The sequence below is a fragment of the Pseudorca crassidens genome, chromosome 17, assembly GCF_039906515.1.
Source record: "Pseudorca crassidens isolate mPseCra1 chromosome 17, mPseCra1.hap1, whole genome shotgun sequence".
NCBI lineage: Eukaryota > Metazoa > Chordata > Mammalia > Artiodactyla > Delphinidae > Pseudorca > Pseudorca crassidens.
This window is the reverse complement of record NC_090312.1, coordinates 77683823-77707459: the sequence shown is the minus strand read 5'-3', so window position 1 is coordinate 77707459 and position 23637 is coordinate 77683823. Positions and strand designations below refer to the sequence as shown.

At 40.7% G+C, this 23637-nt stretch overlaps 1 protein-coding gene across 1 annotated transcript in view; it reads left to right on the top strand.

Moving 5' to 3' along the window:
* The window catches only part of CHD7 (chromodomain helicase DNA binding protein 7), a 444235-nt gene that overhangs the window by 119987 nt on the left and 300611 nt on the right, over positions 1–23637 (top strand). The window contains exons 7-14 of the mRNA XM_067712237.1: positions 4670–4725; positions 10988–11102; positions 14324–14407; positions 15847–15984; positions 16067–16188; positions 16540–16783; positions 18044–18220; positions 22382–22525. Of these exons, the coding sequence (XP_067568338.1) occupies positions 4670–4725; positions 10988–11102; positions 14324–14407; positions 15847–15984; positions 16067–16188; positions 16540–16783; positions 18044–18220; positions 22382–22525 (1080 nt within the window). The remainder of the gene's footprint in view (positions 1–4669; positions 4726–10987; positions 11103–14323; positions 14408–15846; positions 15985–16066; positions 16189–16539; positions 16784–18043; positions 18221–22381; positions 22526–23637) is intronic.

Sequence of the window (23637 nt, the reverse complement as noted above, 5' to 3'; positions counted from 1 at the left end):
GTTATTCAAAGTACAGATTTTTATCAGAAGATAAAACTCTGCTTCAAACAAAAATAATCAAGAACAACATGTCAAGATATTTTCATAATGAGTGTAGGTAGTGGGAGTGTATGGGGTGTCTATCTGGTAGCTCTTTGAACCTGAGGATTTCCTCTCTGATGAACATAAAATCTCAACCAAATTTCCCACCCGTTCAAGCAGAAATGAGCACTATTTAACTAATTGGAAAGGTTGCATTTTTGTCCTTCTAATGACTCTAGAACTGTTAACTTGTGAATTGTAGGTATATGGCAAAATTTGAATGCTTGGTGTACTTTAAAGAATAATCCCCTTCAGCGAATTGAAGTGGCTTGTTTGAATAAATAGCACGTGGTTTGGATGGGTTATAATAATTTTCATTCAACCGATAGTGCTTCAGCAGGCACACCCAGCAGGTTTGGGGGTTGCAAATTATAATTAGCTCTGTTATTCAGAGCTGCTTAGACTACGCATGATGTAGGGCATCACTTTTTCTTTCTGTTTTGCCCACCGGAGGGCATTTTTTGTTTTTTCTTTCCAACCCTTTAAAGATAGGTGCCCACAGTTGAGGAGTAGGTATTGCTGCCACTTACAGATGACCAGGTTTATCTTAACACAGGAGATTAAAAATCACTGTAACTGTACTTGAGGGTAGAGTATTTGTTGAGTAGGTGACTTTTAGGATGGAGAAAATTAATGGGAAATTTCCTCTGGAAGGAGAGATATGCCTTGAGGTATGATTTAAAATAAGAAAGAGGTATGGAGCCCATTGAGTCGCTTGTAGATTAGTGGCATTTCATAAAGGGCCATAGAAAACCATTAGAAGGTTGTAAACATTAGCAGGTGCTAACTTTTTAAACTGCTCATGTTCTCCAAATAGTTACTTTAGTTATCAGCTTCAGTAATATTGGAGGAAAGTGTAGCAGATAGAAGCAAAAGGAAATTTGAGATTTTCCCCCGGATTCTAGCTATGCCTGCTGGTCTGTTTCCTATTACCATGAATAATGGAAGACATGGCTGTGAGAAGGTGCCTTTGTCTCCCACTGGCAGCACTGTGGAAACTGGTTAAGGGCTCAGAGCCTCCCCAGCATGGTGCCGACACATAGTGGGGACGGCTAACGGGTTTTGCGATCAGCTGACCTCATCACTGTAGCCTGAGAAGCATCAGCCGTTACGGTGGAGTCGTGCAAACTCACAGAACTCATCCGGCAGAACCTCCCTAACTCCGCACCGCGTGTTACATAGGGATGGCTCAGGCACTTATGTTGTTCTAAACCCAAATGAGTGTGCGTGAGACCCAGTGCAAGGGACATAGGTGGTACTTGTATTTGAATTTCGAGGTAGATTTAAGAATGGACTTTTGTATTGTATAAAGGTTAATTTTCTTCTTTTCCACATTTGGTCATCATGTAGCCCCTTCTGCTTTGAGCCATCTGTCTTTGGGGGAAAACAGTTCAAATCCTTTTTGTACCAGAAGGTCAAAAATAGTTTTGAAAGTGGATTCTGTATTATTATGTCCTATTTTCTTCCTAAATGAAGTATGATTTGGCATCTCTGGTAGAATATACAGCAGGTTGGGCCAGAAGTAGGAATGGATTCATACCTTTGCTTTATTGTTACCTTTATCAAGGCGCTTTCTCATTCTTTTGTGCATTGTTTAACAAAATTTCTGCCTTTTCACACTACAGTTTAGCTTTGTTTCCCCAGTGTGACTGCTTAATTTAGTAATAGGATGCTTGGGAAAGGTCATTCATTCTTTCAGGCCAACAGGATTATCATTTGCTGAACGGCTGTTTTAGAATCCAGGTGACCAGAAGAGTTGATTTAGTGCCTGGTCAAGGTTTCTGTTTCAAGTGAACAGTGGAACAAGTATGGTTCAATATGTTTGGAACTTTCAATTTCATGTGAATAGTAAGGATTTTGACAGACTGCTTTAGGAGTCTAATGAATGAAAAGATACACACATTTCTCAAAACTAGTCTATCGAGCACATAAAATTACTTTAGAGGACTCTCAAATTTAACGGTAACTGTCCTAGAAATAAATTTGAGTGGTGTGTGAAATAGTGCCTTGACTCAGTTATGCATCGGATATGCCCATTATGGAAAGGCTTCGGAACACTGGGGCATGGGAGGTAGAGGCTGGGGCTGTTTTCAACTGTCAAGAGAGTCTGGTCAAACCGACTGCCGTTTAGTGCGTGATTAAAATGATGCTCCTGAGAGCTTAGGAATGCACACACTTTTGTTAATTGTTTTGCCCTAAGTAAAGCAGAAGAGGCCAGCGTGATAATATTATGAAATGAAGGGCAAAACAGCTCTATTACAGCTCTCTACTTACAGCTCTGGGAGCAAGAAGCTGATCCAGTATGTGTGGTCAGTTAAACAAAGCACAGGGTTCTAATTTGGGACGTCCAAGAGAAATAGGTCCTGGGACAGTTCTCTACAAGCTCCAGGTGCTACTAAATGAGGTCTCAGAACCTGATCACCTCCTCCCAGACAGCCTGAGACTCTCTTGTTGAGATCTCCACAGCACACCCCCAGAGGCGTAGCTGATCGTGATGAGAAAATGGGTGTTCACGAGAGTCAGGGGCAGACAGCTGATGGCGTTAAGAGTCGGAACTTTCTGGAGCAGAATCGAGACAGAATGAAAACTGCCCCTTTGTTCAAGAGTTGATCTGTGTGCTTTGAGGCCCACTTAGAAGTTACAGACAGTGAGGCCACTTAGAACGAGATGGAAAGGGGACAGTACGGGAGGAAAGATCCGGAAGAAGGAAATCAGGAGATAACAGAACATAGAAAGGATAAAGCGTGTCTTTTTACTACCTCAAAGGTAAGTAATTTTGAAAAACTCTTTCAGAACTGAAAGAAATATAGTTAACATCAAAAAAAGCAAAACCAGTAGACCAGACGTTTGAATTCCACTCGAGGTTTGAATTTCCTGATATGCTATGAGAAGCATCGCGAGATCTAGGCTCACCCTGGTTCCCCATTCTCCTCGGCTGACCACAGTCTTATCTCTGCCTTTCTACTGTGATCTCCAGTTCTGTGCAAAGATAATGTGTCTTGAAATGGTTGCTGAAATGTGGGAGTGGGACGGGGTAATGTTAAGGGCTAGAAAAATGTCAGGCGAGTTCGGGATGGATTGTTGCTTGAATCGACCAGAACTTACCTCTACAGTGATTGCAGGTTTATATCCCTGCTCTTGAGGGTACCCAGCAAACATTTCTTTTCAGCTTGGACACCTGAAAGTCTGGGACATGCCACGACACTGTAAAGCAACTATACTCCAATAAAAAATAATTTAAAAAAAGAAAATCTGGGGATACAGATGGTTTTCTGAACACGTGGATTTAAGAAGCTGCTTTAGGGTGATGACCGTTTATAGATCCATGAGGGCAGGATCAGATATTAATGGGTTTCGACCCCTCTCCTGAATATCCTGTCTTCTTACTGGTGATCTCTAAGCAGATGGAAAAACTGCTTAAAATTTAGGTTTAACTGATACGTGGGAGAGTTTTGAAGAAAAGTTTTAAGCTCACAGTCTTTGACAGTAGGTCGAAGATTGGGGATGGAGGCTGATCCTAGGCTCTTTGAGCAGATCTGGTGCCAGGCTGTCACCCAGTGAGAAGTCTCTGCTCCTTTGTTCGCCCTCTGCTGTGTTCTGACTTGCCTTAATTTTCTTTGCGGCACCTCTGAGGCAGTTTAGCAGCCAAATGTGACCCTCAAGGCAGGTGCTCTTGTAAGAGTGTAAAAGCAATCTCTAGACATCTGTAAGTGGTGTTGATTTTTTTACATCCCTGATTTATCTGATCAAATGTTCCAAAAGAACATTACATATTACAACTTGTTTAACAGCCTACAACCAAGAGGAAAAAAAATATTGAAAGAGATGCTTAAAATATTATATGTGCAGTATCTTCTGCAGACATTACAATAGGCAGGACCAGGGGAGACGTTCGAGATAATCTCGCCGCTGCACCCTTGACTTGCTGATGGGTCACGATTTTAACCTCACCTCGGTGTCGTAGTTGGAGTGTTAATTTTATTTGGCTTGCTATGTGTATGTGACATCTTGTCTGAGAGATTTTAATTGTACCATTGAGTCAAACTGAAACTGTGAATAGTGATACACTGAAATTACAGCCTCGGAACAAGGTTTAGTTTTAGATGGTTTCTTGTTTAGCGTTATTAACTATATGGAGGAATAAATGTCTTTTAAATATTTTAAAACATTACAAAACCCACCATGTAAAGTTGCCATGAGGCGGCCAAAAATAATCCATATGGCATTCAGGAGAGCAGTGGCTAATTGGCTGCTGCCTGAGAAAATGGTGCACTTGACGTCTACTTAGCACTGTGGGTTTGGCAGAAAGCCACATTTGGGGTCAGGCTGTTGTGAATGAAGCTGCATGTGGTTAGGGACGAGCTAAAGCCATGCACGTCTGAGGAGCCGGAGCCCATCGGGTAGCGCGCATGGTCCGCCCTCATCCCTCTGGCCTCCCAGCAGCTCACCACATGCTCATCCTTCCAGGAGCGAGCGCCCTGTGCCGCTTCCGCGATGCCTGTTTGTGCCCACACGGGAGTAAATCATGACTTTGGAACATTCTAGTAGATGGTTTCAAGTGCATGCCTGAAATTTTCCTCTGTTGCAGAAGGAATCTGGAGAAGAGGTAGAAGTTGAGGAGTTCTACGTGAAATACAAAAACTTGTAAGTACATTGTGAGTTCTTTTTTTTCCATGGAGGAATGTATTTTCAATGTACCAAATTTTAAAAGGTAATCAGGAAGTTTTTTTAAAAAAAAATTGGCACCGGGGAAATTCTGGTGTGGTTTATTCAGTGCCATAGGCCGTTGCCCACTAACTTTTCCATCTTTGATAGTTTATGAACTTTATTTTTCTGCAAAATGTGTAATTGGTGTACAGGCTGACTAGCTTTTGTGTATAACCAAGAAGTTCTTTTTAGAGGGGATGAAAGCTCATACGATAACGGAAAAGTGAGCAAAGTAGTATAATACCAGCCTGACTCTGAGAATGAATTTTGCTCCGCGGGGCTCCCTGCCTTCATATTTCACTGGGACGCTTGGCACCCGAGATGAGAACTCTGCTCTCAGGCAGAGGCTCTAGGAAATCGTGACATCACTCATGTTCTGAAATGCAGTGAGCTATGATTTTGTTGCTCCGTTTCCATTTCTGATTTTTGTTAGTGAATTTGAATTGCACAACTCTTAAGAAAGCTGCATGAGAAACCACCGTGATTGTAGATGGAAGCTGGATACTAGGGCCAGGCACGCTCTGACGAGGCAACCTCGTTGGAAGCATCAATAGTCATCCTGCTGGGGAGGACAAATAACAATCACAGAACAAGGACAAAAATATTTATTGATAACATAAAAGTTAAATGTACTGTAAACTTTTTAAATGTACTTTAAGCTTTTTGAGGCAAGGAACTCAAGTACCATATTAATAAATTCTAGGGTTAAAGAGAGGCTTTGGGGAGCTGTCAGAACAGCTTAAGAAAATTTACCCTACCCTCGAAAATAAAAGCATCAGGCCTCGTGGTTTCTGTCATTCCCCCCGTTGCAGTTGGCACTGTGTTAATTAACGGATGCATTTCTGACGTTTGCGGGCAAAACCTTTTACCAGGTAAAAAGATGAAGGAGTCTCTTACCAGTGTTATTGTAAGAATGCAGTGAAATGAAAAATGCTCAGCAAACATTAGATGCTGTCATGGTTCTGTACTCAGAGCACGATGAGTTTACACATGTGCAAGTTATGCACATGGCATGGTTTCAGATCGTCTTATAAGGAGAGTGGAAAGACCAGATAAGGAGGAGAAAACGAAGTAAGCCGGAGAGTCAGAGAGTTCTCTGGCCAGTTGATCAAATCACACTCAAAGCACAGAAGTTTAAGTATCGATTGCCAGGAAGTGGCACCATGAGACAGGCACCCGTCCCGGTCAGCGTGTGGCTGTGGGAGGTGAGGCGCTCGGTCTGTGGGAACCATCTCAAGTCGCCTGCGCACAGCCCCAGAGCTGGGCCCGGGCTCCCTGCCCAGGTGCCACTGCCGCCAGCCAGGGGAGGCGAGCCACCTGTCTGCCATCGGTCCCGTGAGATGAGGCAAAGCAGTGCTCAGAAGTAGCTTTCCTCTCTGATGTTATCGAGATCTAAGGGAAGTTAACGTTTCCATAAAATTAAAAGTTTTTCTTAACCTTTCATTTTGACATGATTTGAGATTTACAGAAAAATTGCAAAAACAGTGCAAAGAATTCCTGGTTTTCTTCTTATAATTAAAAAGTATCTTGTGGAAAGATGCTTTGAGACTATTACGCATGACAGTCGCTAAGTGGTGATTTAACAATTCCACTGTTCCTCCTGAATTTACTGGTCGGGCTTCTGCTGTTAGGAAGAGCTTTACCTTCTTACCTGTCTGCTTATTTATAGCTGTGTGGACTTGCGGAGTCTTCTTTCATGCAGTGCGTCATAGTTCCTTACCGTCCTACCGTTACTTACTTGGCTCACATTATCCCAGATCTGGCTGGTGGGAGCCCCTGCAGCCTGTCTCCTCCCTTCCTTTTGTCTTGTCCCCATCCTTCTTCGAGCTCTTCCTTACTTTCTGGCACCAGAGGATGTTCCTAACCCATTTGCAACTTCCTATTTAAGTCCTGGAACCGATCGTTTCTCTAAGGAGCCTTGGTTGTTTTTTACTGGAGAAGGGCATTTAGAAACCAAGATTTGGGTACTAGGTGTGCTCATTGCTGCTGGAGGGGTCACTGCTTCCAGACCTCTCAGTGGATGGGGCTAGGAAGGGCATGCACGTGCATGTGTATATATGATATGTATGTATGTATGACATATATACCTACATATGTTCCACACACATATATGTTTGTTATATATACACACATGCACGTCTGTCTGCCCACCTCCCTACCAACAAGGAAAACCAGTGCCTTTATAGTGATACTTCCAATTTATTTCAGTACCACGGGGTTCATTCTGTTCTTTCCCCTTCCAGTATTAATAACTCCATTCTTTCGACTATGAGAAACCTGGCTCCTGTTTTCCATAATATATTTTCTTATTTGTTAACCCTAGGGTGTATAGGAAGTGCTTTCAGAATTACTAGACCATATTTCTGTGAAAAAGAAGCCTGCTAACTAGCGTTCACTCAGTATTTGTTAGGAGTTCTTCTGTCTTTAGCCTGATGCTGTAGAGGCTAAATGCTTTTTCCAGTATTTCCTCAGGTTAGTTCTCCTCCCCGACCCCCTTCAGTGCAATGTTATTTGCTACTCAGTTTGGTTCATTAGTTTCTGTGTTTGGATTCCATTGTAGGCCGCCCCCACCCCCATCCTTGTTGATTCTCTTTTCTTTTTCTTTTTGCTTTTTTCCAAGTTCATGAAATATTAACACAGTTCAGTAGTCAGAACTGTACGCAAAATGATGCCCAAAGAAGAGACGCCGTCCTCCCTTCCTTTCCACCTCATTCCTAACTTACCTTTTCATTAATCCCAGATTTATCCTTCCTGTAAGTTTTGGCATGAATGTGCAGATAGATACTATTATTTCCCCTTCTTCCTTAAACACAAAGGAATAGCATCAGTACACATTTGCACTTTGCTGTTTTCACAATGCTACGTATGCTAAGTTATTCAACATCAGTTCATAGCGTCTTCCTCATTCTTTGTTACGACTGCCTAGTACTCCTTTGCAGGGCTGTGTCATAACTTATCCAGCCAGTCTCCTGGGTATGCCGGCATGTAAATGGCTTCTCATATTTCACAGTTACAGATAATGCTGCAATATATATTCTCATGCCTGTGTATTTGCAAATTGTTGGAGGCATAGCTTCAGGGTGAATTTTTAGAATAGGGATTGCTAGATCAAAAGGCATACATAAATGTAGTTCTGTTAGACATTGCAGAATTCCCTTCCAGAAGTGTTGTGTCAGTTTGCATTCCTACCAGCAATGTAGGAGAGCACCTGTTTCCCCACAGCCTTTCCAGTGTAGTGTGGTGTGTTTTTTTGTTGTTCTGTTTCTTGTTATTTTTACTTTTTGTGGGAAGTCGTATTTCAGTGTGGTTTTAATTAGCATTTTCTTCTATTGTGAGTGATTTAGAACATCTTTTCATAAATGTAACGACCACTTTTGTATCTTGTTCTGTCAATTATGTGTTCCTATCTCTTGCCCATTTTTCTGTTGTGCTTCCCTCCGTTTTTAACAGTTCTTTATATATGTGGGATATTAGTCCTTAATCTGCGTTATATGTTGCAGCTATCTTTTCCCAGTTTCCGTTGTCATTTGGCTTTATTTATTGTTGGTTATAGCATTGTAAGTTTTAAAAAGTGTTTTGTATATTGAGATTTATTAATCTTTCCTTTTATAGGATCTGACTTTTGAATCATAGTTAGAAAGCCTTTTCCCACCCCCTGGTTAAAGAGGAATTTGCCATGTTTTCCTCTAGTACTTGAATGGTTTCATTTTCTCTGTTTATTAGGTGCTTGATCCACTGGTGTTTACTCTTGTATATGGGGTAAAGCATGACTCTAATTTTTTTATTGTTTTCCAAATATTGTTGTTCCAGCACCATTATTAAAAAGCCCATCTTTGCCCGGGTGATTTGAGATGCAATCTTTATCGTGAACTGAAGATACATATTTATTGTATCCATATCTGTTACTTATTCTAATCTTTTGCTCTGTCTCTTCACGAGTCTGTAGCACACTATTTTACTTGTAGAGGATTTATAGTGTATTTTAATATCTGATTTATCTAGTTTCTCCTAAGATGTTTCCTTTTTAGTGTTTTCCTGGATGTTTTGCGTGTCTATTTTTATATAGAAATCTAGCATTCACTTGTCTAACTCCATTAAAATGGTTGTTTATATTTACATTGTGTTAAATCACAAATTTATGATTTATGATGTTGAGTCATGCTATCTAAAAACAAGGATGTCTTTCCAGTTGGTTCAACTTGATTTTCGTATCTTTCAGGAGGGTTTTAAATGCTTCCTCATGCAAGTTGCACACACTTCTTGTTAAATATATTACTAAGGATTTTGTCTTTGTTGATACCGTAAAAGAGGTTTTTCCCTAATGCGATTTCCTCTAAGTGGCTGTTATTTGTGTGAATGGAGACATTTGACTTCTGTCTGTTAATTTTATATCCTGCTGCATAACGGAATTATTTTATTTTATTATTTGAATTAGTTTCCTAATTGATTCTCTAGGGTTTTCCAGTTATGCAGTCATGGCATCTGCAAATAAAGATAGTTTTACTTCTTGTTTTCCAATTATCACTCCTCTTGTTGTCTTCTCTCATGTAATAGCATTGGCTAATGCCTGGAATATGATATTGAATAGTAGTGGAGATATGGGCACCCTTGCCTTATTTCTGATCCTAGAGCAAAAAGCCTGTGGTTTTTCTCCATTGAGTTAAAGCAGAGTCACTGCCAGAAAGTTTCAGCCCAGTTTCCAAGAGGGAGAGCAGGGCTGGACCCAGCTGCTCAAGTACCTGTGTCTCCCTTGTGGTCACCCTGGCAGTGCTTTACGGCAGGTTCACCTCAGCCGAGACAAGGGTGCTGACTGCACACATGCCTTTTTCTGTCCAATAATTAGGAGACTAGACTAGGTGATTTTTATAATATTTGGTTTCGGTTATAGCAGTATTGCAAATTATTTATTGAAAATTTGGAAATTACAAGTTGAAAGTAGAAGATAGAATACTTGCAATCTTACCACCCACAATGATCATTACTAACATTTTGATGCATTTTCGTCTAGTCTGTTTTTTCTCTCTCTCTCTCTCCCTCTGTGCGCAGGGTTTCTGTCAATTCATATCTGTACAAGGTATATGTATTTTAAAGTCCTTATCTCCCTTGGTCAATTGTAGAAGGACTAAATCAATCCTACCTATGAAAATGCATATTAGACGTTACATAAATAGAAATGATGTGATATTTAATGTCAGAAGCCTTTTCCATATCGTTAATTATTTTTTGAGAGATTTTATAGTGGCTGCATAATTTCTAAGAGTAGTGGTACCTTGATTGTGAAAGCACCTCATTTCTTTTTAATGTCATCACCAGAAAGAGAAACAAGAGACAGTCGAGGCCATGGAGGGGGGTGGGGGGGTGGCAGAGAGAGGATGATAGTACAGAAGAATATTGAAATACCAAACGAAAGAATGTCAGAGGTACCATAAAACAGTAACTATATACCAGTGAGTCTTGGGGATGGACAAGGAAGGGTGGGGAGTATTCAAGTTCAGGTCAGAGAAGACACAGCAAATGCTCTCAGCACAGGCCTGTGGCAGGTCTGAACGGGAGGAGACTAGCCAGTGCAAGGAAGAGGGTAGACAGTAGGGAGTGAAAGATTCACAAGGGACCCCAAGGGGCATCAGTCCTCTCAGAGCTGGGAGACTGGAACTGACCAGGAGCTGGTTGGGGACAAGGGAGTTCCGGAGCTGGTGGTGGCCCTTTGCTGCCCAGCAGCTGTAGAAGGAGGGAGTTAGGTTTACCTTTGCTCTTTTAAATTTGAATTCTTTTACCTTGACAAAAACCTTTTATTTCTCAATTAATGATAAAAGGCTCAAAACAAATTCATAATTAAGGCCACCCTGTAGTGCTAATTGTTTTGTATTGAAGTGTAATCCATTCACTTATGAAAACAGCTTGTTACTAGGTCATTTCCTTTTCTTTTCTTTTCTTTTTTTTTTTTTAATGGGAAGTGGGTAAGAGAACTGCAGGCCCAGGACAGAAGGCAAATTTTAGGCATTATTATTGATTTTCTTTTCTTATTCTCAAACATTAGTAGTTATATTGAACGTGGCTTGGCAACCTCTGTGAGTAATTAAACAGGTTATTATGTTAATTATCTGTTTAGTTCATTTTGGGGGGGGAATGATAATGAACATGTATAATAAAAGACTAATTATCTTCTACCTGTTTCAAGGATATTATTTTGTTCTTTTAGCTCTTATCTTCATTGTCAATGGGCATCTGTAGAAGATCTGGAAAAAGATAAGAGAATTCAGCAAAAGATTAAACGATTTAAGGCAAAGCAGGGCCAGAACAAATTCCTTTCAGAGGTATGGAAAACCTGGTTAATTTTCTAAAGTATTTACCTTTTTAAAATGTTCTGAATTTTGAATTTTAGGTCAGTATATTATTAAGAAAAACTAGTTTGCCTCATTTGGTGCTGTTACTTGCGTATCGGTAACTGGTTATTGCTAAAATAATTTGTAAACAGGAAATTTCTCATTCTTCCTGTTGCTTAGTTCTAGAAGATACTGGTCCTTATGATATTATGTGGAAATATGATGGTACGATTAAATCTTGTAATGAAAATACAGTTAGTAGACAGTGAAAAAAGTAAGTAGACTAAAGTCCTATTAAGATTTTAGCAGGGTAAAAACGCTACAGTGAGTATTAAGTATAAGTTCTAGGATATAAAAGTTTCTTTCTGTTGGGGGAGGTGTGTGACAAATTTCTTCTATTCAAGTCAGTGCCTAATTACAGAGAGTTTTCACTGAACTCCTTTTCACAGATTACGCGCTGTGGTACAGGAGTTGATATAATATTCTGATACCTTTGCCTGCCCCCCTTTATCCTAGGTTATCAATCATGATGAGAAGGTACCCATACCTAGGGCAGGGAAGAAGTCCTGCATGTTTTACGAAGTGCCGGGTTCCCCTCCAGTGTAGTCAATTACATGGACAAAATGCTCTCACAGAGCGCTTCCTGGGGTCCCTGGGCTTGCGACCACCAATTTGCTTTCACTTTACAGCCTGAAGCAGATAAAAGAGAAACCTTCACATTGAAAGACTAAATTGGCTGATTTATTAGTTTTCCTCTCCATAAGGGAATTAACAGAATGCAAACTGTAAAGAAGTGTGAAATTTGATGGAAAATAATACCTGCTTCACGACCAACTTCACACACACCGACCCCTTGTTGGAGATGGGGGAACAGGGGACGGAAGAAAGTTCCGTAGTTTTATGTCATAGAGTCAATCCTTATACCCTCAGGTGACAGGTCTGGGTTCTCCTGGAGTCTGATTTCCACGCCCCCAAAGGCATTATTGTAAGATCTGCACTGGATGGGAAATGAGGCGGAGGGGATTCCGCTAGACAGATGTGCCCGTGTCACCGAGCACCAGCCTCCTTGCCTGCAGTGGTCAGCACCAAGGGGTGCAGGTGCTTGGATGGGACTCACTCCCTCGTGTCCTGGGGAATATGTAGGTGATTCTTTCTTTGAAAGGACAGGTTCTGAGAAAATACTAGGAAGTTCTGTTTTTCATGCCCCTTAATGAAACTAAAGTTAAATGTTCGTGATATTGGGCAAGTTGAAATCCTTAGCTTCCTCCTAGAAAGAGACACTGTACGTTCTACTGATGTTTTTGTGCATCCGTGTTAGGAAAAGGAAAGACTACAGTGGTTACCCCCACCCTGCTCCTTAAATCATGGTTCTGCTCATTAAATTTATTTGTGCTTCTTGGAGTCGGATGCCCTTCAGGGACGTGGGCCCGGCCCGAGGTGTGTAGTCTACCTTTTTGAGTCTGTCTCTGGGAATCACCTGTACCAAGGCTGAAATACATTAGCTTGCTGGTAACTTGGCAACTAGAGATCTCAAGTTTTGTCCTGAATGGAAGTAGCATAAACTTGAGTCTGAAGAGGTGATCTGAAGGTTAACAGAGAAGGATACCAATTCTCTTCCCCTCTTTCTTTCTTACATACACACACGCACCCCCCGGCCCCCACCCCCTGCTCACCACACACACTGTTTGTCATGTCCCGTAGATGGTCCTGGCTTCAGGTACCCCAGGGTTCTGCTTCTTTGGGATTTTTAGTTATGACCACCTTTGCATTCTCTGTTTCACCTTAGGCTTCCTTTTAAGTCACTGCAACTAAAATCTCTACTCAAAAAGATGATCAGAACTTGACATTATGTCACACGCATGGTGGCATAGATGGCTCGCTTGAAGGATAAACGTGTTTAGGAGTCAAGTTAAGGATTTTATGTCAGTAATGAAAGATTCTGTTTAAGAGCAAGTTGTCTTAGAGCTTTTATCAGAAGAGCCTAGTTTATGGGAAGTTCTAGTGCTTATGCTTTATATGAATAATACATAGATCTTGTGTACCTACGTCTAGAAGCTTTGACAAAGCCAGTGCATTTGATATATGAACATTTTAAATTAACGGAACATTTCAAAGGTTTTTTTGCCTTTGTCGTGAACTCTGTGTAAAGGCCTGAGGCAGTTGAAACACATTCTGGTATTTCTGGCTTTTGTTTTATAATTCACAGTTCAAAGCATCCAGACTGGGTGCTGTAAGTGGGCCCAGGGGCCCAGGGAATGTTTGTTATCCTCAAGCCAACTGTGACCAAACGGCCCTTCAACCTGCAACTCAGGGGATACAAAGAGTATCTAAGTGGCTTGTAATATGTCTTTGCCAAGCATTTGAATGAAGTTATATTACTGATAAATTAATCTCTAGAAACACATAATAATGTATCTTTTCTAACTTGTCTGACTCTGAGTGTGGCTTAGTCTATAACTTCCTTTTGAGCCGCGTTCTGTTCTTTTACATGAGATAACTTTGCAGGCACGCAGCCTTACTTTAGTTTTGTAAAGATCGTTAATATATTGGCTAAAGAACCCAATTTTTTCAGCCTCATTTCTTTATCCTTAAGAGTTTTAGCCAAATGCTCTATGTTCAGTACAAATAAATCATTAGAACACTTAGATGAACGCCAAGACTGTGTTCAAATGAGATACTAATACTGATTGGCAAAGACGACCAGCCATCATAAGCTCTGTTCACACCAAAATATGGAATTCACTGGTCTCAGCGTTTTTAGCTTTTGAATAACATTCTGCAAATGATGCTCTGAGGCATCAGACGACTCCAGTAGTTATGAGACTCCAACAGCACTTACTGTGCATGGCTCTGAGTCTTCACTGCAAGCTGTGGTTTCAAGAATGTCAAATGCATTGTGTGCCACAAGCCTTTTGGATTGCTCATTAGTGAATTATAATTTCACACTTCATTTAAAATATTCTTAAACATTTTCTCACAGTGAAAAGGTTTCACACAGTAATTAAAAGACCCAGTTAACAAAGTCTGAGAAGTCTGATTTCCTCATGGGGAGTGATTTTGCTAAATTGTAGCATTTCCATTGATATGATAGAACTTGCCGAATATAAATTGTGTATTGCCGTGACCCAAAATATTATTGCCTGATGAAGAGTGAAATAGTGTCTACTCTGAGGAGTTAAATAAACATTCTAACTTTTTTTCCTTTGGTGTAGATTGAAGATGAGCTTTTTAATCCAGATTACGTGGAGGTTGACCGGATAATGGACTTTGCACGCAGCACAGATGACCGGGGAGAGGTAACAGAAGATCATTTGTATTAGAAGCCAGTGACTCAGAGAGCTTATGTGTGCTTATGGAGAATGATGGTGGACTCCTAGATCTGGTTCTGGTCGGGGCCTTGGGTTATGACACACTTGCTCTAAACTTAACTGAAATTTATTGACTTACTATTAGTTTTAGGACTTAATCACTGTAAATGTGTTGTTTTGTTTAGTCTGAGAGCTTTTTAAAAGAAATCAATTTTCAGTGTGAAGCAAATAGACTTTTTGCACGGTTCCAGATACGATCAATAAAGGATTCAATGTATTTTGGTATAAATCTATTAGGTAGCATGAATTTCCCTTATAAACTAAGAGTGCTCTTATAGCAGAATGCAGTGCAGAGATATTTAACATTGGGCGTCCTTAGTGAAGCTGACGGACCTCATTTAATGTGGTGCACAGAAGATACTATAAAATCTTTCTCTTTATGAGATCCCAGTCTAGGCATGCCCAGGTTGCTTTGCAGAACCCTATGAGGCTGTTAAGGACAGTCGGTAGGGCATAAGAGTAAAGACAAGTCTAGTGACTTCTGAGCATTGTGTCTTAGTAAGTCTATGCCCACCCGCCATGAGGTATGTCATTCCTAGCTTCTTCCTGTAAATTAAACTTTGTAAAGGTTTGTATCTTGCTTGTCTAGTGAGTCTGCAGTGAACTCCCATTTTACTCCAAACTCTGTATCACGAGGTCCACGATGTTTCAGAGATCGTGTCTGTGACATGATGTTTACCTTTCTAGTTTTGCTAAGTTGTACTTTAAAAAAAAATTTTTTTTCCCCATCGTATATTTACCTAGTACAGCAAATGTCTGTAACATCACAACCAGGTCAGTGTACCTTGGTCCTGAGATGAAGATCAACAAACCAAAATATTTTCAAGAAGAAAGACAAAGGAAGTCCTATTGATCTGCGTTATCCAAACTGTTTTGCTCTGCAGTCTTTCTAGAGCTCAAACACATTATTTTAAAGTGATAGCGTGCAAATAGTATCTCTTTAAGAAGAAGGCAGAAATCCTAATAAATTGAAGTCTGTTTCTCATTCCTTAAGAAAGTAGCCAGTTAGGCAAATATGTAAACACACCAAGATGGGTTACCACGTAAGTCTGAATCAGACGCCCGATGATTTGCACAGATAAGAGCAAGGCTCAGATTCGGCTTTGTTATTTGCTAGCTGTGTCTGTGTACTTTTTTGGCTTTTGAACATGACTTACCAGTGGCTTAGATAAAAGTCAGTTTGTTCTGATAATATTCAGTAATATTACTTCCGGTTTAGACTTGAGACTCTGTAACTAAGGACTCCTCGTTCAGTGGTCATAGCTCTAAAACTTCTCCCAGCTCCATCTCACTGTGTCTGGGGTAGTGTCTGTCGGTAAGTGCAGTAGAGCATGAACCCAACTGTGCTGTGTTTAAACCCGGCCCAGCCCGTGACTCACTACCTGGTGAAGTGGTGCTCACTGCCTTATGAAGACAGCACGTGGGAGCTGAGGCAGGACATAGACCAAGCCAAGATCGAAGAGTTTGAGAAGCTGCTGTCCCGGGAGCCGGAAACAGAGCGCGTGGTAAGGAGGGCGAGTGGCGGTGGCTTTAATGTATGCGGTCTCTGAGAAACCACTAATGGGACTTTTACTATATTTGAAACAGGAGCGACCTCCTGCTGATGACTGGAAGAAATCGGAGAGTTCCAGGGAGTATAAAAACAATAACAAACTCAGGGAATACCAGTTGGAGGGAGTAAACTGGCTACTTTTCAATTGGTACAACATGTACGTAAAATGTGGGGTTTTTTCACTTAAAAAAAAAAAAGCCTACAGTAGCTCTTTTGTCGTTATCTAAAGTATTGATCAAATATAGCTTAACATTTTAACTCGCTAATAGAAATTATTTTAAAAAAAAAGCAAACACTGGAAGTATGCTTAATATTTGTTTACTTAACACATATTAATATAGAGATTGCTAGAAGTGTGTAGCAATAATTTTTATGTCTTAGAGCATTTTGTTTGAAACTGTATTTTGTTGTATGTAAGGGAACATCTAAGGCATGCATTTATGAGTATGAAAGCACTGTCTTGTATGTATACTTACCAAAGTTTCCTTGTTTTATTTCCCTCCCAAAGGCGAAACTGCATTTTAGCAGATGAAATGGGTTTGGGAAAAACTATCCAGTCCATTACATTTCTCTATGAGATATATTTGAAAGGAATCCATGGCCCTTTTTTAGTAATTGCCCCATTGTCCACAATCCCCAACTGGGAAAGGGAATTCCGGACCTGGACAGAGTTGAACGTGGTTGTGTATCATGGGAGTCAAGCTAGTCGTCGGACCATTCAGTTGTATGAAATGTACTTCAAAGATCCCCAGGTAAAGCATCACAGGCGGGCGGTCCTTAGGCTTATAGACATTTTAAGGCGTTGGATGTTAAAATGGTCTCAGACCTTTGGCAGGGGAGGTCTAGATTTTGCAGATAAGAGAATTTTGCTTTAGATTCCTTACCCAATTTGTGTTTGTCTTATAATTCCACATCTTTTGCTTGCAGCTCTTTATTTTTATAGCCTTGGTCATTCTAATTATTAGAATGAATGAAATTTCGTTTTACCTTGGATGACTGCTAAGCATCATTTAATGTGTTGATATGCTAGTTTGGTTTATTTTGCAAGCCCTAGAAGAAAGCGAAACAGAAAATGGAGTTTTTTTAATGTGAATGGAAAGAATATTGTGTTATTTATTGTTGCTAGAAGTGAAAAATACTAGGTATGTGGTATTAACTGGTACATTGAATGAAATATACCCAAAGGGGAGAATTTATACTTTGGCTCTTAGTAGCAACTGCTATGATTTTTAACTAATTTTAGTTACCTGTCTGCAATTATCCTATGATATTGACAGTGAAGCATTATAAATGACAAAGAAGGAAGAATAAATAGTATATGTGAAAATAGTTTTAAGCAATAGGTAGTAAATGGAAGTCCTATAGCTGGAAATAGGGCAGGGTTTTGTTGTCTGTGTCTGTTTAGCTTGAGTGTAAAATCTGCCCTACAATTAAATACTTAAAGGAGAAAAAACCTAAAATCTATTTTGGTGTTGATCTTTAGATTTGGGAAATTGTTATAAGTTCTGTCCTGAGTTGAGTGTTCTTTTCGTGTTAGCACGTTAAAAGTAAAAAGTAAAAAAAAAAAAAAAAGTTAGCACGTTAAAAAGTAAAAAGTAAAAAAAAGTTACAAAAGTTTAGATACATAAATAAAAAGTTTTAAAAAGTAAAAGCGGTTTAAAAAAGTTGTCTTCGTACATAATCTCTTCGGCCTTTCACCTTTTGGAGTCTGTAGGATGTAACTAGAATGGGCACACCTAGTGACTCTTCACTGCGGGTGATCTGTAAGGAAATTGGGTTGGAAATTTTACTAACAATTTTCAGACTTCCTTGAAAAAGGTAAGGTTTTAAAACTCTGTTGTACCACAAGAGCTTAAAACCTCCAAAACATCTTGAAAACAAAGTATAAGTGTGACCTAGAATAAAGATGTCCCCAAGGGGATCAATACATATATTTTACTGCTGTTTATTCATCCTTAAAGTTATTAATGTAACCTTTAATGCTAAGTAATAATCCAGAGTTGTTCTTGTAGGGTCGAGTGATAAAGGGGTCCTATAAGTTTCATGCCATCATCACTACGTTTGAGATGATTCTGACCGATTGTCCTGAGCTGCGGAATATTCCCTGGCGCTGCGTGGTCATTGATGAAGCCCACAGGCTGAAGAATCGGAACTGCAAGCTGTTGGAGGGACTCAAGCTGATGGACTTGGTCAGTGGTCATGTTGGCGATTCCCTTGACCCTGGATAGAATTGTCACTGACTCAGTATTCCCGTTGCTCTGAATCTGAATGATACCTTTGAAGGGTGTTTGCAAAACCAGTCAAACGCTGTGATGTATGCTCCTGTGCTTCCAGTGACTTAAAAGTCGCTGCCGTCTTCCTGATTCTCACGCTGTTGGCTGGTGTCTTTGCACGGTTGTATCACAGCAGAGGATAGTCATGGTATTTTTCACTGAAATGAGTTTCCAGTATTTGCTTTTCCCTTTTGTGTTTGTAAATACTGCCATTTCATAAGCTGTTGGGCCAGATGTTAGCTCCGTGATGATCATCCAGTTATATTCCAGGGCTCGTAGGTTTTGGCGTCCAGGGGCCAGGAGGACTTGTAGGTGCAAGTTCTCAGTAAGTTGAACGGATATCTGGAATTGGTTCAGTTCACGCAGACACTTAGAAGTTTGGGGCATTGCAAGACCTTGCGTTTGATCTGGAATTGTAGACATGTCTATCCCATGCTCTTCCAGCTTCCTAAGGGATAGTCAGGGCTTCCTGATTAGATTTTTCTAGATTTTTTTTCAGTAGGCATATCATAGGAAAACATATTGTAGAAGTGGTGGAATTTGACTGATTTTCCTTTCCACACTGCTGTATGATTTTCTAGCAGAAATTACTACATGACTCAGTCATCCTCAGGTTTCTTTTCTCTCTGTAGTTTACAAGGTGGGTTTTGATCACTTGTTTTTATTTTTAATGTACATTTAAGAAGCAAAGATATTGTTATTTAGCATGTCTTGGATGTTTTGATGCGCTTTTCAAAAATACAGAAAGATTTTTTAAATCCCTTTAGTGTTGACTTCTATAGATTAATTTGATCTCTTGTTAATCGAGAGTTTGAGATGGGAAGGAATATGCTGTATGTTCACGGCTTGTAAATTTCTTACTGAAGACTGGTACCACCGAAAAGAACACTTAAATGCTTTCTGTTGCAGCTGGTTCTTTGAAGCAGCTTCTTTTATTCCTAAATTAAGGGGATTGGATTAGCCAGCTATTCTTTTAATTAACAACAAACAAAAATCTAGTTTTGTTTAAAGGAAAAGGTCTGACTGAATTATCTTATTTAGGATGGGATTTCCCATCCTTAAGACCTTTCTCAGAGCAGTTTTGTATTATTTGGTGTTCAGTCCACAGAACGAATTAGAACACTTGTAAATGGTGAACAGTCTTGAAGACATGAATAACTATGCATGTGGAAAAGAGAAACTCTGTGGCTGTATTTGGTCTCTCTAGGTGATATTTTAGTCTTACATTGAAGTAAACCTATTAATGTTCAGGTGAACATTGATTCTCATGAAATATCTAACTGCGTCTTCTGAGTAGGGACCCATCTTCACAGCGGTCCATATAAGACACAGTTACGGCACCGTCTCCTGAAGGCTTAGATAGTCATCTCAGTTTATTTCAGTTGTTTTCTGTTATTAGTGTCTGTGCTCCCAGGTAGTAGATTCTTAACAGCAAAACAGCCCTTCATTGGTGAGCACAGTTCGTTTAACTGTCAACATCAAACAACCTAATTGTCGCTGGGAGATTTCAAAGGATTTTCTGTTGTTTATAGTAACACTTCATTGATGGATTAGAATTTGCTACCCAGATACTTTTTCTGTTACATATTGCAGTGTTCTCTAACCATTTTCACATAATGGCACATATAGAAAATGATATTTGTATATCATACTGGGGTAAGCTGAGAAGGCTGGCCACTACTGCAGGTGACCGGCCCTGGGGTCCTGACTGTCACAGCCGTGCCGGCTGCCCCAAGGACTTGGCGTACCTGTAACTCATTCATGTCTCACCATGGGAAGCTCTGATTAACAGATGAACAAAATCATTCTTTTTTCTGATGATCAAGAATCTTTACTTTCACAAGAATTGTTTTCTAGATGGAACACATTATTATTGTTCAGAGTTAGAATATAATTATATTTGTCCAGTTCTGAAGAGCTCATTGCCTGGTCTTTAAGTCCTTACTTAAAATATCCATCATGAGAACTTATACACTGGCCACTTTTTGTTCATCTTTTCTAGAATAAGGCATGGTGCAAATAGCAAATAATAACTATATCCAGCTGTGGAGCAGGTCACAGGGAACTACTGTTACCTGCACTAGACGCAGTTATGATGGAGGTGATTCGGGTTGTCTTTAAGTGCGTTCTGAGAAAGGGAGGACCAGTGAATGTTTTCAGCTCTCCCATCGCAAAGGAAATTCTTGTGAAGATGCTGGGATGAGGGGCATTTACGGTCCCCACTGTCCTCCACGGGAGCCCCGGGAGCAGGGCCATCTCCTTGTCCCCTCTTGACAAGGAGGGGACTCTCTGGAGGTGGCAGTAGTTCTTCGTGGATTCTGTTATCTCATCTTTCATTGTCAGGAGGCCTCACACAAATTAAAGACTCTGCTGAAATGAAATCAAATGGACGCCACTCCATCAGAGCTAAAAAGAATGGTAACGTTTTCAAGCCAAAAGCCTAGCTGCTGACATAGTTGAACTTGGAGATGATAAGCTTGGTAGCCCGTCTCTCACGTGACATTCTGTGACCCCTGTATATTAATTGTATGTTACATAATAGTTACTTTCAAAGGGAAACCTGGTTTTTTTTTGCTACCCATGCAGCCTTACCAAAGGGTCATATGTGTAATCATTCAGTGAAACTGGTTTTAAACAGCCCTTGAGGGGAAGCAGCATAAAAAAGTTCTTCCCCCCCCCCCAAATAAGTTAATTTTGAAATTAATAACTTAAAAGGCTTTTTCTGAAGTACTGATATTTGGTTAGCAGCTCAGCATTTCACTTGGTCACAAAGGATATAAAAAAAACCAGGAGACAGTCTTTAGTACCCACACAGCTCTCCCACAGCAATAACTCTTTTCCTGAATCTATGACAATATTTTAAATAATTCTTGGATGAAGTAATTTTGGACTTGAATATGTCAGGGACCATGGCCCAGGTTACTCACCGGTATGGTTATACGTTAGAAAATCCTGAATTGATTTGCAAGCTTCTTACTCTTTATGAATTTAATGAGTTGGAAGATGATGATGGTCTGTGTATCTTCCTGAATCAGAGACCCCTTATTCAAAAGGGAGCAAAGGAAGAATAAAAGCAAATTGAACTGCTTCACCTCGCTTTCAAAGTACTCCATTGACAGATAAGACACGGTAGGTACTGAGAAAAAGAGCATGCCCTTAGGTGTATCACCATCCAGGGTTTACTGAGCACATACTCTCCGCTCGGCAACCAGGCCTCATCGGACTTCCAGTTGAGTCAGAATATTGCTTTTGAACCTCCTAGAAGGTGTAGCCACTTTTTGAAATAGCTTTAGTAACTGGACTGTGTACCAGATGGCCAAAGTAGAAAATAATAAGGCCCTTCAGATTAATAAATTCACCGTCGTTAAGACTGGTCACCATGTCGGATATGTGGAAGTATGAGGACAAGGGTACAAATGCATAAGGAAAGCTGGAGAAAGAGCTCGTAAACAGGAAGAATTGCCTTAAAGAAATACGTACCTTGGTTCAAGGAGACAAAGTTAGAAATAGCATCTATTTAAAAAAAAAAAAACAAAAAAGTGATTGTGGTATTTAAAACCAAGCTGACCTCTTTGCTAGTTTGAAATGTTTGCAGAAAAAAATAGTTTTTCATGTGCTGTTGCCTGTGGAAGACCTTCTTTTGTCTCTGAAGTGAGTCATGCAGGAAGTAGACGGGGAGGGGAGAGCCCTGTCGGTGTGGAGAGCAGAGAGAAGCATGCGAGCTTTGTCTGAGCCTAGGGATTTGAGGAAAAGGCTTAAACTTTGGTGGGGAGAGAAGCCTCGAGATGTAGGGGACCTGCGAAGCCGCAGCACCAGAATGTTTCCTGGGACCTAAAAATCCCAGGAAAAAACAAAATGGCAAGACACGGTTACGGGGTCCGGGAGTCTGTCTGAAGCAGAGACCACATTTCTCGCGTCTCCGCCTTCGGCTCTAACTCCTGTATTTTACGCAGGGTGGGTGCTGGATTTCAGCGTTCCTGAGTGGAAGTCGGAAAATGCCTGTGTCGAGAGAGGCTCTGGTGTTAAGAGATGCGCTCTGTTACGATTTGCTCAGTTGCTCTCCTCGCGCCCCTGTAGGAACACAAAGTGCTGCTGACAGGGACCCCGCTCCAGAACACCGTGGAAGAGCTCTTCAGCTTGCTTCACTTCCTGGAACCAGGTCGATTCCCTTCGGAAACCACCTTTATGCAAGAATTCGGTGATCTGAAAACCGAAGAACAGGTACTCACCAAGCCTCCTTTGTATCTCAGTCACGTCATTGAAGATTAACCCCCGAAAGGGCAGAGCGTTAAGATTCAACCATTTAAAAATGTAAATTACATCCATTCCCCCCGCCCCCAGCCAACCTCAGTAGACCGGTGAGCTTTACACCCCCTTTCCTTGGACATTCTGAGTCTTCGTTAAGGTGGTGTTCTGATTGGTTTGTTTGTCCCTTTGCCCTCCGGAAGGGCTGTCGAGATGCATAGAGAGGTTCCATAACTGTTCATGTACTTTTCAGCCGCTGTGCTATTGAGTTTGGTGGTTTTGCCATGTATGCTTTTGGGTGTAGTGTCAGAAGCTGCTGAAATTTGTCGAGCCGTTTCCCTCCTGGAGTTCTGAGGTTCTAGTCTTATTTCTTACTCGGTCACATTGCTTACTTTTCTTGAGTCTGCATATGTTCATTTAGAAACATGGGTCCTAACTACCTTGCAGGATTTCTGTGAGAAATAAATACGGTATTGCATATGAAAAGTGGTCGGTTATTTCATACATCGTGAGAGTTATGTTGGTGTTGGTTATTAGGCTGTATTTGAGATAAACACGGAGATACGCTTGAAATCTTGGTCTTCATGTGCCCCCTCCCCTAACTTACTGTCTAAAACCTCTTAGCTTAGTTCAAAGTGGAGTCTGTTTTGTTTTGTTTTGCTTTTCTTAAAATAAGAGCTGTCGAGTGTGCAGTATCCTATTGCCAGTCAACAGAAAAGAACAGAGAGGGACGTCCCTGCACGCTCATTGGTGCAGGGACCGGACAGCTCCTTGGCTTCCTCACGCTTTCTATCAGCTCTTTCTAGAAAGGAAGAGAATTGAAGTGTGGCACTCCCATGACATTGTCTCTTCCTTCCTCATCATCACAAAGGCTTAAGACACACAGAAGGGAAAACTAACAGAATAAGTGGGGTTCTTTTCTGCTGTGTTGTACCGTTCAAGCCTTCTGGCTGTTCAGGACTCCTGGGCAAGCGAAGTAGCCCATCGGAAATTGGCCACGCAACCTTTATGCGCTTCTGTTATGACATCTGTAATGTAAGATCAGTGCTTCCATACCCTTCCTGGGCTTTGACAAATGAAAATGAATG